Genomic DNA, 16,851 nt, shown 5'->3' with positions numbered 1-16,851 from the left:
TAACATTTTAATTTTGAACAATGTAATGTGTCTTTACCTGTCACTTTTGATCAATGTAATGCATTATTGCTGAATAAAAGAATTCATTTCTTAAAAAAAAAAAACCCAAACTTTCCCATAAACAGGCTTCCCATAGTCCTGAAAGACCAAAACAAGCAAACAAATACATAAATAAAATATAATTTTAAAGTATTTCTTAGGATAGAAAATACTTAATTCATTAAATTCTATAAAATCTCAAAAACAAAATCATAACTTTAATCATTTAATTAAATTATCATGATCAAGTCATGATAAATTACTGGAAAACTAATGGACATGTCATGGAAATTGCACAGAAAAATTTGTTAGAAAGTGTGAGAACCCTGCTTGAACATGACCCAGTTAACAATAAACATTCACTGCATCAATGAGACAAATTTCCTACATTTATCCACTGATGAAACCTGTTTAGCAGAGTTTTGCAGTGACAGGTGTGTAAAATACTAAATGATCTTTCCAGATCATCATACACCAGCACAGCCATTTTGTTTCTTTATGTCACTGAGAATCAGACCACAGAACACGGTTTTATGGTCAGACGTCATAAAAATGAAATAGATCCCACATCCGCCTTTGAATGGAGTGCAGCATTATTCCCAGCAGTTTACTGTTTAGAGTGTAATGTTTTATAAATCAGCACTTGACCAAAACACTCTTGTTTTAATGGACCCAGCTGCACTAGTGATGGATGCCCTTTTCAGAATTTAAACACTGAAGCATAAATTTGCCAAAAAAGGGGGTCATGAAGACACCAAAAGACTTCACAGGTGACTGATGTGCCAATGAATCACACATCCGCTCTTGCAAAAAGAGCAAAAGTTACATTACTTTCAGTTAGTGGTAGTATATCTGCGTTCTTCCATGAATATTCATTGTGTAGTTTTTTTTTTTTCATGAGGATACCAATCATTTGTGATGCTGGTGTGCTAAAACGTGGTGACACTATGTTCTGTCGCAACACCAGATGAATATGTGGTGTATTGAGTAGCCGAATCAAGACTCCACTCTGTCAAAGTCTGTATAAAACCTTCAAATGTGGCCAGACACAGCGCAAATACAATCATTGTGAATATTTTAAATCGCAATATGATTACAAAGGTTCTGTATAGTTCTATTTTTATTGTTGTGAAACTAAAATTTGCAGGCTACATTTTGTAAGAACAATGAGTCATAAGAATGGTTTTTTTTTCAGTTAGGTTAGTCCTCTAATAAATGCTAAGTAAAACCTGTACAGAGACATAAACTGAGTCGAAGACATGACCATTGGACTTTTTTCTGGAGAGGTCCGGGCAATGTCACTTCATGAATCTTGTAAACCTAACAAGAGCACGAGGTCATTGCCACAATGGCTCATAGTTGACTTGAAATGTTCCTTTCAACCCCTCACAGACCTGTGCTGCTCATTCTGCCATGTAAATAATTTACATACAGAAATACTTTTTCTAGGGGCTTAACATTTTACTTTTTTGTATATGAATTTTAATAAATGAAACGTTTTCCTTGGTCAACCGTGAGAGCGAGGTTATTTTTATCGTGTAGTTTCCTCATGTTACACTTCACGCCTCAATGTCGCTGATTTTCTTTCGTGTTGTTTTATTGCCACCCAGCGGTGACTTACAGTAATCACAGGCTGCTTGTTTTTTTTCTGCAGTATTGTTTGCAATTGCCTCGTGATCTCTAGTTTCCTGTTAATTTAGGTCCTTTATATTATCATCTACATCATTTCCATGAGTTTTCCAGTCTTTTTTAAACTTCCTGATGTTTGAACGTTTGTATATTTTATATATTTGAGTTTGCTCTCATCCTTTTACATCCGTTTCTGAACTTAGATCTGTAAGAGTATTACTATTGAGAGCCATAAATTATCTTATCAATTTCCTTTTTATTCTTGACAGGCTCCTGTTCTGCACCAATCTGTCTCCTCTACTAATCTTAGGAGCTGTGTAGGCCAGTATAAAGGTCAGCTGGTCAGTGTTGTTTCTGTTCTTTGTGGTAATACAGTAATTTAATTTTCCTATTTTGTCCATTACATTTATTTGACTTTATTTCTCCTGGTTTGAATTTTTGAGCTACATAAGTCTCTTTAGTGGGTGTCATGATGTCAGACACATTTCTGGTTTATCTTCATGACCTTTCTGACACCTTAGGTTCTGCTTATTCAACATAATTCTCTTTATATATATATATATTGTATTTTTATATATGTATTTTTATTTTATTACACACACACACACACACACACACACACACACATATATATATCTGTTTGAATGTTCTCCAAGCCATCATGATGCAGTGGTATGTGGGACACATCATTAAAAGTAAAAGCGTGTAGTCTGGAGTGGGGTCTTTGTCTCAGAGGTTCTTGCAGGGGGTTGGGAGTTCAGGGGTAGGAAGCCCACTGAGGAGGGGACACTCGTTATCAGACCTACACAATAACTCACACAACAAAAGCATTGTAAGGAGAGTCCATGTCTTCAGTGCCAGCCACTTGTCTGGGAGACACCTCTACACACACACTGGCTGGCCACTGGGTAAACACATGCATCCTCTCTGCTTGAGGAACTCTTTACAATATGTATCAAAATGACGAGAGAATATTATCCAGCTCTAATAATGAGAAAACAGACCCTTTACTAAAGAATTGAGCTCTAGTTATAGCTAGCTGCTTCTGCCAATACTTGAGCTGCTTGAGTTTCTTGACAAAGATGCTCCACATTGTATATCAAAAGGTGTTTGTCTTTATGGTCTTTCTTCTCTCAGTTTATCTGGAGGTGAGAACAGCAACAACTTTTTTGGGGGAGACCCAGACACCTCAACACACTCATTAGGACAATTTGCAATTCAGATTGGTCAGTAGTGCTTTTCCTTTGTCACTCCACCAAAAGGTACATCACTGCCTCCCCCTCCTCTCGCCTGCTAAAGAGTCATGGGGAACGATAATGACTTCCTGTTAGATCAGATAGATGTTTGCACATTTCTGTAAATCAGAATCAGCTTTATTCAATAGGTGTGCACAAACACAGAAGGTTTTCGTTTTTTTTTTTTTTTTTAATTATCACTCGATGTACAAATGCTCGAGTTCAAAAGTTTAGGTTAAGCAAAAATTATATCTAATTTTTTAAACTTTATATTTAGAAAATTCTGAAAAGAAAAAAAAATCTGAACAGCACTATGGTTTTCAACATTGATAAATGTTTCTTGAGCATATCAGAATTTCTGAAGGATCTTGTGACACTGAAGACTGGAGTAATGGCTTTGGTCAAGTGAAAAATAAAAGATGGATTTTTCATTTTTTTAATAACTTCACATAGGAAATTACATATTACAGAGTCTTGAAATTGTTATTTGTACACATACATCTCATGTACAATTCATAGTACATTTTTACACCGTTCTTAAATCAACAATGTAGCTAACGTGAATGTAGCTAATTGAAGCTATGCTACAAAAAAATGGCATTAAATTCATAAATAGCAAGCACCTCAAATTATTAAAATATGCCTTTGGCATTGAGGAACAAAATTGCAATTCAAATATTACAAAGACATCTATCTATATGAAATAAATATGCAGTTTGCTTAAATTCAGTTTGGTAAATTCACTTCGGTAAATTCACTTCCGAGGGGTGAAAACAGTCAAGTCTTCCAGGAATATCTTCTGTCGCAGGAGAATTAAAACACGGGGATGACATTCACAATGATGTAAAGGTTTAAGAAAATAAGCCAATAACCTAATCGTCCTGTTTAGCAGAGTTCACACCAATGGGTTAGCATCGGACCACACTGATGCCAAAATTAAGAACATGTTTCACATCATACGTTTTCACACGCACATGCACACACAATAAAATTAAATTGTATTTACATAACATAAAACAGTAACATATGATCCATGAAGCAGCAGCATTTATCCAAACCTCTGATCTGACAACATGGCCAGAAGCTCTTTCAGTCTGAGATCATTAATGTTTCATTTCTAGTTTCAGAAAATGGATATGAATCCATTCTTTGATGGAAGGCACTTTTGAGTGCTTCAAATACTGCTCTGGGAGACCAAACATCTGAAGGTTATTGCATCTCAACCTGATTCAACACAGCACACAACAACTCGAAGTCTCTGGATGTGTTGGTCTGGAAGGTCTCGCACCTCTCTGGACTGTGACTGAATTAAATGACTAGCTATGCCAGGTTCTCCTCAAACCCTTCAGAAATTTGCAGGTTTCTCAGTGCTTTTAGGAGGGGTCAATATTCCGGCTACAGCCAATGGAGACATCCGGTCCACGCTGTCCTGCTGCCGATCATGTGCTTCACTCTGAAAGAAAGAAAAAAGGATGCGTTAACCAGTTGGATCTCAAATAAACCTGATAGAGGAGACAATGAAAATGAGAACTCACCAGCATGACCAGGTAGTCCACGTGGGTCTGTATGTTGTGTCGAGCTTCTGTCGCCACCTTTTTGAAGTCCTTCAGCTGTGGTCTGGGCCATTCACGTACCGCCCGTGCAAACGGGTTCATCCACCGCACACAGCTTGATATGCTGTCCCATGTAAGTCCTGATGGGGAACAAAAAGACAATACTTAAAACAAAATCAATAAACTGATGAAACGACTTAAGCACAAAAACGTTCAGGGTTCCTGCAGGTTTTATGAAGGAGAAACAATAGATCAATATGGTCTTTAAATGTAAATGTCTAGGGAGCACACAACTCATCAGAAAAGAAATAAATGGCCTGCAGAAACCCTTCAAATCCTTAAAGGATATCCAAGATCAGAAAGCTTACCTGATACTTTATGGACCGTTTCAAAAGAAGTAAAGTGACAAAACGCAGCAGCAGCGAGGACTCCATACTGGTAATCCAAACAATTAATGTCTAAAATGCAGAGATCCAACAACTGCAGAGAGGATTCAGGAGTCAGAAGAGGAGTCAAGAAAACAACACAACTATATACACATTTACATCAAAGAAGCTCAAGTCTCACCTGTGTGATCTGGATGTAGGTTTCCTGCGAGAACTGGGGAATGAGGAAATTAGCATCATCCTTCAAAGAGTCCACTTGGGAGTAGAGCTTCAACCATGAGATGACGGTCTCTGGACAGAGCTCCCACTTCAACGCCTTTAACATCACGAGCTCTTGAGAAAGAATCTCCTCCTCGTCGCAGGCCCCGTCCGTCACATAAGCAAACTCCTGGAGCTTTGGCGGGTAAATCTCCTATCAAACAGACATACGTTATGAGATAAACAGCACCATGGAGTTCTGTTATGTTTCAGATGAACTGTATAGCCATTAATGAATCTTACAGGAAACCTCCTAGTTCTGTAAAACCAATTCAAGCAGATGTTAAAAGTACCTCTATCTTTGAGGCTATGAAGAGTGATGTTATGCCGATGAGCTGCAGGTGATCTTTGCCAATGTCTTTTTGAGTGAGCATGAAGCGATCAAAGATGTCCTGAGCCAAATAAAATGTCTCCCGGTGCAGAGTATAAACTTCACTGACCTGCATAGAAAGAATTTAATAACAGGTTAAACAAATAATCAGGTGACAAGAACACAAACCCTTCATAGCTGTAAAAAAAGAATAAAGAAAAAAAGAAAGAAAAAAAAACACACACACATACCTCCATGAGCCAGTCCAGCAGAATGGACCTCATCTTGGGCTGCAGAGTTGGATGTTGCTGGATGAAGCCCTTGTCGTGTACATACTTCAGCTCCTTGTTCAGCATCTTTATCCACACATCATCTGAACTGGCCCAACTGACAGGACAACAGCAAATTTAGACCATTAAACCAGAGAGCAAGTACTGAATTATATTAAATAAGTTCATGGGTAAATTCAGCTTGTGCGTTTCAAAACGCTGGTGATAAAAATCTTCCAAAACTAACATTACATAACACAGGAAGTGATGACAATAAATCAAGCCAAGTGTTTTTCTCTCAATATGATTCTGAATTAGTTTCCTCAAAGGAGCAGAAAGGGTAATAATGTTGTCAAGTGCTTTGTTTTACATAACATTATTAGTAAGAAGCTTTGATTTACTTTCACTTTTCAAAGCGTGAGACGCTGTGATCGTGTATTACCTGAGGCATGGCAGCGGAGAGGGTTTCACAAAGAGATTCTTGAATCTGAAGCGCTTGAAACCAGAAAGATTAGCGGTCTCCTGATGAAGCTCCTTCTGAGGAGTCTCGATTAACACACTGGGACTAACATCACCTTCAAAACACCGGTTCTAGGAAAAGAAAACATATGGGGTCACCACTGACATTTTATGAATAGGACTTAACTGTAAGGCAATAATAAGAAGGGATTTAGATTACTCAGCATAGTGTTTCTTTTGACTTTTTATTTGTATAAACTCTTGTAGGACTATAGCATACATTATACTGTTTATACAGTTTCAGCATTTTTGCAAAGGAATATCCTTTCAGGCATCAAAGAACATTTTATGCGTATTAACTTTTATTAATACAGCAGCTGCCAAACAAAACGTTAAGAACTTTTTTTTTAGGTAACGTTAACTAATTAAGTTTTTTTTCGCGGGCTGCTGAATAAAGGAAATAATCGCGGGAGGTTCCGCGCGTGACGTCACGGCGCGCTGATTAGTGACACCATTCACTACGCGTGACCGAGCTACTGCATAATAAACAGACTGCTAGAGAAAAGCTAACAGTGTCATTTCTTATACCGAATACAATCAGTCTGGCTTTTTTAGCTGCTTAAAAATAATACGAATGATATACAAATATACATATCATCGGCTCACCTGAATTTCATAGTGTTGTTTCTTAGCTGCTGACGGGATTCTTCTATTGCACTGCTGAAAAAGGGTTTATGATATTTAAATATTTGCATAACGTTACATTGTGAAGAAAATAATTAACAGCTGTTTCAGTAACGTAATATTTAAAACAAATCGTAAAATCTCACCTCGCTTTTTCTTTTCCTCTGCGGTTTATTTTGTTCAGGTGCATTTTCATTTCTTTCTTGTAATGTGATGCGACTACTATTAAAACACAAAAGTTATAAAAATGTTTTTAGGGTTAGAAAAGTCATACATTTAACAAATTCAACGAATCAAACTAATAATGCTTAAGTTACCTGCGTCTTGACATTTTCTAAAAAAAAATGGTGTGCTTTTCTCCTGTGAAACAGAATCATACAACGTTAAGTTACACTGTGATTAACAAAGAACTTCTTAGACCTAAATGAAGAATAATGACGTAACTACATAAAGAAAAAGTATTAAAATAAAGTATTTAAGAGAAATCCTGGCCAAAAAAAAAGCTTAACGTTAACGATAAACATTCGAGTTTCAGCCATTTGATCAGAGAGAGAAGTGCATATGTGACCAGAAATATCGAACACATTTTTATAATCCACACAAATTAAAATTTAGTTAAAATCGAAAGGCATTGAGAGTAAATGCTAAGTCTACACAAACAGCAGTATGATCATCCGTTTTTACTGAAACCAGAAATACATGATCCAGTTCTGTGGGTTTGTGAAAGGACAGTCCGCGCCAATTTACACGAAGCGGGAGACTACAGCTGCCCCCACAAAACCCCATCTAAGATCTATTCAAAGCGCAATAAACACCAGTTTAACAGAAACTACTGTTCAGGTAACCCCTTGGTGTATGGAAAACCGATAACACTTTCTACAATATCAGTTATTTCCCCAGTTTCTGAAAGAGTTTACAAATGCAAGTCCACGTACAGACAACGATCCGATCTGGCGCCTAGCAGAGACGGCTAACTTTCAGCAACATCCCCCCTCTAAAGTCGACATTACGTTAAACTTTTGCCTGTGAGATATTTCGAAACACATTCATTGCGCTTTCTACCTTAATAATCTATCCAAAAACAGCTGTTTTTAGGAGTCCCGATGAGATCTTCACCTCTAGTCATAGATGACTAACGTTAGTTAAAAGACACAAACTTCCGTTTAAAAGCAAAAGCAGCATACAGCAACAGCACTATTCCCGCTAAAGCGTGATTACGACTCGATATAACGAAGTAAAATTAAGATTTAAAAAAAAGATTAAAGGTGAACGAAGATTAAAGTACGTGTCCTTACCGCAGAGTTCTGTGCGAATGAATGAATGGATGGCGCCAAGTGTTGCTGAAGTATTATATAGTCCAGTTGTTCGCGGCTACTGCGCATGCGTGACGCTCTTTTCATCCTTTAAAAACAAACCAAAGAAACTAAATATTACGTTGTTATGGGGGGCTAAAAATGACCAGGCAGCCTCATAGGTGATGGTTAAAAAAATCTGCAAGGAATTAGAAACGATAATGTGGACTGCTTGTTAGAAACCTACAGAAAATATTGTGGTTTGTAGACTTGCTTTTGGCTGCGTAGACACTTGGTTTAAATATGTAAAAAACGCGCTTTCCTGATTTCCCGGTTAAACGAATGCGGCGCTCGAGGACCTCATGCATTATATGCGAGTAGGATTGTATGTTAATTATTGTATTTATACGTTATTATGACGAGTTTTCAACTCTAAGGAGACGCTTCCTAATTTGACAGCTTCTAGTGGGCGGGGATTTGAATCGTTCTAACCAATCACGGTTATTCTGCGAGAAACAACGTGCTCTTGTAAACAAACCCATGAGGATTCTTGTTCTGACAGGCAATGATAATATTAGTTGCATTTCACCATCCTAGATGTCAATTTATCAACCAAGAGCATTTTTATGGTCTTAAAGAAAATATCAAAAACGACAATGATCTGTCATTATCATGTACAAATGTTGTGACAAGGCTTTTTAATGTTTTCTAGCCACTGGTTACGTTCTTACATTTATCTGAGCATAAAAAACAAAAATGACATAAACACGCTAACATACATTGGACCGCTTTTGCACCCGTTAAGAGGAACACTAAAACACAAGAGACGTTCTGTCCATCCAAGATCAACGCAACAGCTTTACACGTAACTTAAAATAGAAAAAATGTATTGCTTTAACCTTCTGAAAGAATAATAATAATATGAATACTTTTTGGAGGGATATGAAAGCGGCGCGAATTCTTTAAACAGTAAAATCCCGCTCACCCTTTTGTGTATGTTTATGTTAAATTACGTCACATCCGGGGAGAGGCAAACCATTGCTACACGCAACATATAAATAAATAACTTCTCCTTCACGCACTACATGATTTCCAAATGCAAAGATCCCTAAAATTCTATTTTCCATTAACATTTACAAAACAAAGTTTTTAAAGTCTAAGGAAATAACTTTGTGGACTTTTCCAAACAATTCACCCAGTACAAAGATACAACCAGTGTGTGGTGGGGGGGGGGGGGGGGGGGGGCATACTAATGCGGTTCCAAAAAAAAAATCTATAAGTAATAAAGTAACAGAAAAACAAAAACCACTAAACTTACATTTTTACCCAAACATTTTAAATATATTGAGCATTTTTGACTCTGTCAGCATGGAACCCCAGAAAGCACCAGTGCATCGAGAACAACAAGGAGGCCACGATTAAACTGCTACAGTTAGAATCTACTTTATTAAGGTTAATACCCACACTAGTACAATGAATAATAGGCTTGCAGTAATCGTGGCTTGGGATTCTTTAGAGATTAGTTTGGTTGAGTTACAGGTTGGTATGGGTTCTTCAAACGCTCCTTAGTGGAAACCTTTCATTATAATTTGGTGTGGTGATTAAGTTACAGTATAAATTACGCATGATGGCAGAACATGCTAACACCTACCTAGTCTTTAAGACTTATATTTTAACATTTCTGTTTACTAATAGAAAAGGGCAGAAAACTTAATTTTGTATTAAAACATTTATTGAGAAGGGAGTATACATAATGACAAAACAGTTGGTTTTGAGACATATGAAATGAACAATTTATTTGCAAATTATACTACTCATATAAAACAGTCTGTGTATGACGTATCCAAAACAAATCAGTTTAAGAAAAACATAAATATACAATGCTAAATAATCCTAATACCCTACACTTTTGGCAAAGTGCTGTATTATTCCAGTAAAACGAGGAAAAAAAAGCGGGGGGAAAAAATGCAACTAAAGCATAGTCTAAAACTTACCAATGCCACAGAGAATTTTCTTCACACATTTAACACAGAAAACATTTGCTACATTTCATGTAAAAGTTGACAGAGCGAGCAAGTGGCTCACAGAGACAAGGTAATCCTCTGTGCATAGTAAAATTACATTTGTTTGTGTCCCTTTGGACAAAGTTCAAGTTCTTCACGGATGCATTGTCATACTGTTCACCTGGAAGGCACATGATCCCCAAACGCAATTCAAGGCAAAATGAAATCCCTGTTATGAATACCAAATATCAGGTGTCTACTCACATAGGGAAAGTCCTCCAGTACTACTCGAGGAATATGTAGAGAACCTTATGTACCTTCCACAGAGAAAAATGTCAGAAAAAGCAATATACTGCTCAACACAGAATGCAGCAAGCAAAAAAAAAAAAGCTGTAGGTGTTATCCTTGAGTTGCTCATGCATGAAATATGCATTCGACTGAATGTCAGAGTTACTGAATTCAGTTTCATTCATTTAGGGGAGACATTTACCTGGGCAGTGTCACCGGAAAATTGCAACCAGGTTGCACGTGATAAAGGAATACAGAGTAACAAACAAAACCTAAAAAGAATTTGAAGTTTTTTGCTATTTTAAATATTTCGCTCAGTAAATATATCATGTAACTAGTCAAATAAAACATGAAAAGGCATGTAACACAAAAGGTTACTACAAGTGAGAAAACTAAAAATATATATAATTTTTGTTTAAAAAATGCTAACAGTTTCACTTCATTGTCAAAGGTTTTAAAAGTCAATTAAGAGAAAGTGTTGTTTTCACAGTCCTCGGAGGAGCAAGCTTTCATTCAAAGTGTGAGACACACATTATGTTAAAGATTTACATCAATTACAAATATTTCCACAAGGTTACATACACACTGATAAAGTTAGAGGTTTTCCAGTATGAACAGAGACAATTTACTGTCTGCAAGTAATCTGCATTTTCACCAAAGAGCAAAGGTGAACAGTGATGACCCTGAGACATGTACTGCAGATATATAGCAAACATGAAAATAAACATTACAACACAATGTCTTTTTTTGTTGATTTTTCACCTGTTGGAAAATTAGCTCTACATAGTCATACATCAATCCAGTCACTAAAGTCACTCTAAAAATAGAAAACCTACATACATATCTATGCAGATAACATACACTCTTATCAACTTCATACTGATATGTAATATATTCTAGATTTTTTTATTTTTAAAATATTTTGGAAGTTTTTTAAATATATTTTACATATTTTGAAATCTACTATGGAAACAAGGCTTTTAGTGATAATAAACCCAGTATATTTTACCTTTATTTTTTTAAAGAGAAAAAAAAAATCAAAGAGGAAGAAAGTACTGATCTACAAAATCACAGGCAGGTTCCCTCCTAACCAGTAAAGTGCTGCTGATGATTTCATCACTGATGTGATCAAACATAGTATGGCTTTAAATAAAAATAAAAAAGCAAAGACAAGTTAAAGGCATTGAAAGTGCCAAGCTGCCTACAAATGCTCAAACAGAGCACTACAACATCATGCTCACTATAACAAAATACTTGGTTATTCAACCTTCATGACACATAACATAGAACAGAACCTATAAGATATAGCTTATAAAGGAAACAAGATGCAGACACATTCAGGTCGAGCGGAACCTGCCGTGAAGTAAAGTGACCTATGGCATTGATTCTAAAGGACTCCATTCCTTCTGGCGAAAGACCAGTTCTCCCAGTGTGGAAGGGTTAGCGTACAGGGGAGTGAAGTGGGGACTGTCTCAGTAGTTGTACTGCCTCTGTCCCGGCTGGTGAACATAGCCTCCAGTGGCTTTGGCCTGTCTGGCTCCGCCGTCGCGCAGTAGGTTGAGGCGACGGAGGGCGTTGCGAGACAGCTGCTGGCGCTCCACTTTGTCACGGATGCGCTGGGCCAAGCGGCTGTTCTTGGTCTGCTCCAGAAACCCGGCATGAGCAGCAACAAAAGCAGCTGTGTAGCAGCCAGAAGGGTGACTGGGCCGGCGCTGAACTTCAGATCTGCAAAGCCAAACAGAATCTGTGAGATTCAAATATTTCACATTGTTATAAACATTATTACACATATCTGACATTTTTGATTCTGGTTCGTCAGACAAACATTGTGAGGTCTGGTGGTTTCAAGGATGATTTGTTTTATACATTGCAATGCATTATAACACAAACAGGTAATATTTTCAAACAGATTCAATTTAAATATTGTATATTTATTTTTCATGTCCATATAATTATTTATATTAGTTGTAAGTTGTATGCTTGTACATTACACCTAAAAATGCTCAAATCTGCTTGCAAGGAACTGTTTTACTTTGTGAAAGATTTGAGATAATGAAATATTTCAACAAAAAAAATAATATTTCATGACCATTTATTTACTTATGTGGCAAGTATCTGTGTAATAAGCAAGGTAATGTACATCCAGCCAGTTGTTATCACAAATTATTACACTGCGCTGTGGAATACTTGATTCTAACATTCCGAGGTATGTTATCCCTCTGCATTCTTCACAGAACTTTTGCGTTCAAACATTTCAACTCAATAATAATAATAATTCATTACATTTATATAGCGCTTTTCTAGGCACTCAAAGCACTTTACATAGTCATGGGGTATCTCCTCATCCACCACCAGTGTGCAGCATCCACCTGGATGATGCGACGGCAGCCATAGTGCGCCAGAACGCCCACCACACACCAGCTTACTGGTAGAGAGGAGACAGAGTGGTGAAGCCGATCAGTAGACATGGGGATTGTTAGGAGGCCATGATGGTCGGAGGCCAATGGGCAAATTTAGCCAGGATTCTGCGATAGCAACCAGCTAGATGTACTTTACCCCTTGCATACAAAAATCTCAATCTGCCCTTTACCTTAAAATGGATGGCTCATGTGTGCTGTCCTTGGCAGGTCGTTGACGAGGGTTGTGAACGGCATACACGGACATGCTGGGATGCTCAATAAGTAGGTTCTCCAGAGGACTGGTCTCCAGCAGGACCGGAGCTCTGCCTCCAGCCATGAAACACGGCGGAGGAGTGATGAACCAGCTTTCTTCTAGCCCAAATGTCGCCTCTAGACGTAAGAAGTCGCCATCCTCTGCATCAGTGTCTGCCACTGAATCCAGAGAGGAGCAGGAGGGGCAGCGCACGGGAGAGTCCAGGGGAGCGACATCGTCAGAGCACACCTCCACCAGATCATCTCCACATGCACCGGAGCAGGCCTTCGCTACAGAGAGCAGGGAGGATGTCAGTACAGTAAAATGGCAGTTTTCCTATAATAATAAGTTCACAGGATTTGAACAAACTTGAGTCTATTACGTTAAATGTCAGTGTGTAATTTGTTTTGCACTGTTCAGACTATTCATGAAACCCAAAGCTATATATATATATATATATATATATATATATATATATATATTTCATGGTGAGTTCAAACTTTTTGAAGCAATCTGAGCCTGGCAGACAATACAATGAGGGGGAGATCCCACTGACATTGTAGAAGTACTATATTTCAGTCATATGCAGAGAGTAAAACATCATACAAACAAACCAAACCATAGTTCATCACTGGTTCATACCAAGAACATCTGAACACTATGGAAACCAAAAAATGGCGTAAACAGCTGGCTGGTGGGAAGAGTCTACACATTTAGTGGCCTCTAGAGGGCAGTGTAATCGAACAATCCTTCACCACTCCTAAACACCGCAGAAACTTGACAGCCTTCACGTGAAGTTAATGTGACAAATTTGAAATTACAGTGATAACGCCTTATATTAACACAAAATGTAACACAAGACCAACTAGTGATTAGAGAGTCCCACACCCATAACACAATGTAATAGCACACATAGAACTTGTCTTTCAAAGAGCCACACCTTGTTTATCTGCAGCCCTGCAGCTTCCTGCCAGATGACATCAAACATATTCTCAACTCAGCTGGTAAAGAAGCCATTTAACCCTCTTACAGCACTCTTCAGTGTCCCTGGGAAGCCAGTTAACCTTTAATCCTCGGACCATAATGGAAAAATACTCACTTCCATCCATCAAGCTATATGGATATAAAACCAAAGAAATGTTTTTAATCTCCATTCCCATCCTGTCTACCTCAGCCTTCAGGCAAAGACTGATGTTTGTAATCATTCCATGTTCAAGGCTTATTTGCTTTACGTGCTTAAACGGTAACTTAGTCTTTCCTATTTTTAATCGCAGACCCCAACATAGACACTTTTGTCTGACAGGCTAAAAACGTTGCCCATAAGCATGTCTGTCTCCCCCTGTCCTAAAAAAGGGAACTGGATCATCCAGATTGCCTAGCACCTAAAATATTCACACACATACACAATATGGGAAGGCCTGTATTTGGGCAGACAGCTTATGAGAGGTATCATGTTAATGAGGGCATGACGTCTGTGCCAGGGGTCACAGAATCTGTAATACTGTCCAGCAGACCACGTCATCAGAACCAACTGAGGTGATCTAGGGTCGACTCATGAATAAGAGCATACCCAATCTGCTCTGATTTCGGGGGAAAATAAGCAGAATGAATGCATGAATGCATTTAAAGTCTATGCAAATTGCCTTTTATCTCCATCATGTGATATTTGAGAGTAAAACTGGATATTCTATTGGAAAAACGAAAGGCAAAACTTGACTATATAAACTGGAAAATGCTGACTTAAGCATTATTTCATGGATGGTATGGCCTAAGTGACATCAGTAGAAAAAAAAGATGATTCAGAGGTAGAGCAAGTACACTTTGATTGAATATTCTGAAGACTCTGGAAATTGACTATTGGAATAATATGCAACAATGCTCAACATTAAAGTTACAAACATCCAATAAAAAAGGTTATGCATTAATTTTATGTTGACTTGAAATGCTGAGACTACATCACCCTCATTCTTTTGGTATGAACTGCCTGTTCATTTCTGCATTTAGGGAGAAGCTCTTACACAAGATCCATATTTCAGTTCACTAACCAAAAACAGGAAATGCAAGAAAGATCTCTCACCTAGATAATCGACCAGAATCCACTCATCGTCCTCCTCCTTCTCATTGAAGTCTGGATCCACAGGACATCCACTGTCTCCAAACAAGATGCTGGTGAACCTCTGGAACATGGTGTTTTCCGGGGCAGAGGCGTGAGGCTGGAGAGTCCTGCTGGAAGTGGGTGAGGGCCTTGCTCTTTGGTCATCAGCTGCGGGGGCCGCTCACTGAGATCTTGGTAAAGGTGCTAAAGTGCATTAGTTACTCCTTCTCAGCCGAGGAACACCTGATGAAGTTCAGCCATAGTTCTTGTTGATTGTGCAAAAAACAGGCCCTGGAGATAATCAAGAAGATAACAGTGTTATTAAGGAAAACGTAGACACAAACTGGCCAGCCTTTAAGTACAGAACATTTCCTGGTTCTGTCATGTTCTCTTGTGATTAGCCATAAATTACAGGTCATAACATACAGACAGATATTCCCAAGAACAGACCAGCCACAACAACGCAGTCTAAAGTGTCTCTGCTGTCACAGATACTGTCTTGTCCTCTTCACACAAAGCTGATGCCTATGAAAACTGATCTTTGTACAGATACACCCGACCTCCTTCAGGAATATGGCTCATGAGGGTCCCTTTTTCCGTTGTTTTGCTTGCAATAACAAAGAGAGACAGCTGTGAAGTGAAGGACTACAAGCTGTTCTTCACCTCACTACATCATTAAAAGAAGATAACCGATTCTTACTCTCTTCCACCTGCTCTGCTCTTATAGTCAAGGCAGCACTCTTTGTTGTGTGTTTAGGGGGTTGGGGCTATTATGAGGTCACATATGTATAAGAAGTACCCTTCATAACCCCCAAAAAGAGGATTATAGTCTGACATGCAGAGATAAGTAGGACTGGGATGGCCTTTGTGTCAAAACTGCAATGCTGAGAGGTCACCGTTTTAAAGCTAAGGAGATATAAATTAAATACACTGAGAACTCCATTATGTCTCAACTTGGTTTTTCATTATATAGGAGATCTTCACTACATACACATTTCTCAAAGGAAAAGCAGCCCATTTAATCTCATTGTTGTTGTTTTATTATTATAATTATAATTATTATTATTCTCAAGGGAGATGTTTTAAAAATACATCATGAAATATGTTAATACAAGTGTGGTGTAGACAGAAAAATCACTAAATAAATAAAAATAAAACAAAACTTGCAAAGTGCACATTTATGTACATGACATGACAAAACGAAAAATGCAATTAAGGCAGAACATAGTGGAACAGCACTTCCTTCTGAAAAAAAAAAAACCCATCTTAAACCCATAAGCCTGGTCAAAATGGTCTTCAGCTGGTTTAGCTGGTCTCCCCCACCAGACGTGTGAAAACTGTCCAAAACCATTCTGAAACCAGTGCAGACCATCTTAGCTATTGTAATATTATTCTATGGAGACAGCGTTGAAGCGTCTTTTTTATTATTATTTTATTTTATTCTGCAGGCCCAGAACTGAACACTGCACATATTTCAATGTTTATTCACAGGTATTGTTCAAATAGCTGGTCCATAATTGATAAAAATGCGGAAACATAGAAAAAAAGCATCAAAGCTGATATACATGGAACGCAACAAAACAAGAACCTACTTAAGGTGACATAACGGCTACATTAGACTGCTAAAATAATTTATTAACGCAGCCATGCATTGAGAAAAGCATGCATCATCGTGCTTATTACAATCTGAATGATTGTA

General features: G+C 37.9%; 2 protein-coding genes across 3 annotated transcripts; both read right to left on the bottom strand.

The window, feature by feature from the left end:
- Positions 1–3,734: 3,734 nt before the first annotated feature.
- LOC132103297 (G1/S-specific cyclin-E2-like) lies at positions 3,735–7,207 on the bottom strand. 2 transcript variants are annotated; one of them, XM_059508283.1, is made up of 10 exons: positions 7,140–7,207; positions 6,969–7,044; positions 6,805–6,858; positions 6,122–6,270; positions 5,662–5,797; positions 5,394–5,540; positions 5,024–5,254; positions 4,825–4,936; positions 4,439–4,596; positions 3,735–4,356 (listed from the first exon to the last, which is right to left on the bottom strand). In XM_059508283.1, the coding sequence occupies exons 1-10, from the start codon at positions 7,151–7,153 to the stop codon at positions 4,249–4,251; spliced, it is 1,185 nt and encodes a 394-aa protein (XP_059364266.1). In that variant the 5' UTR covers positions 7,154–7,207; the 3' UTR covers positions 3,735–4,248. The 2 variants fall into 2 exon arrangements, with proteins under 2 accessions (XP_059364266.1, XP_059364267.1); XM_059508284.1 differs by having other exon boundaries at positions 6,805–6,855; positions 7,140–7,202.
- Positions 7,208–9,828: 2,621 nt separating this feature from the next.
- LOC132103296 (tumor protein p53-inducible nuclear protein 1-like) lies at positions 9,829–15,461 on the bottom strand. Its single transcript, XM_059508282.1, has 3 exons — positions 15,135–15,461; positions 12,996–13,347; positions 9,829–12,130 (listed from the first exon to the last, which is right to left on the bottom strand). Exons 1-3 carry the CDS (start codon positions 15,241–15,243, stop codon positions 11,878–11,880), a joined length of 714 nt encoding a protein of 237 aa, XP_059364265.1. The 5' UTR covers positions 15,244–15,461; the 3' UTR covers positions 9,829–11,877.
- Positions 15,462–16,851: the final 1,390 nt, after the last annotated feature.

The sequence above is a fragment of the Carassius carassius genome, chromosome 24 (assembly GCF_963082965.1).
Source record: "Carassius carassius chromosome 24, fCarCar2.1, whole genome shotgun sequence".
Classification (NCBI taxonomy): Eukaryota; Metazoa; Chordata; class Actinopteri; order Cypriniformes; family Cyprinidae; genus Carassius; species Carassius carassius.
This window is presented reverse-complemented; position numbering and strand designations above follow the sequence as displayed.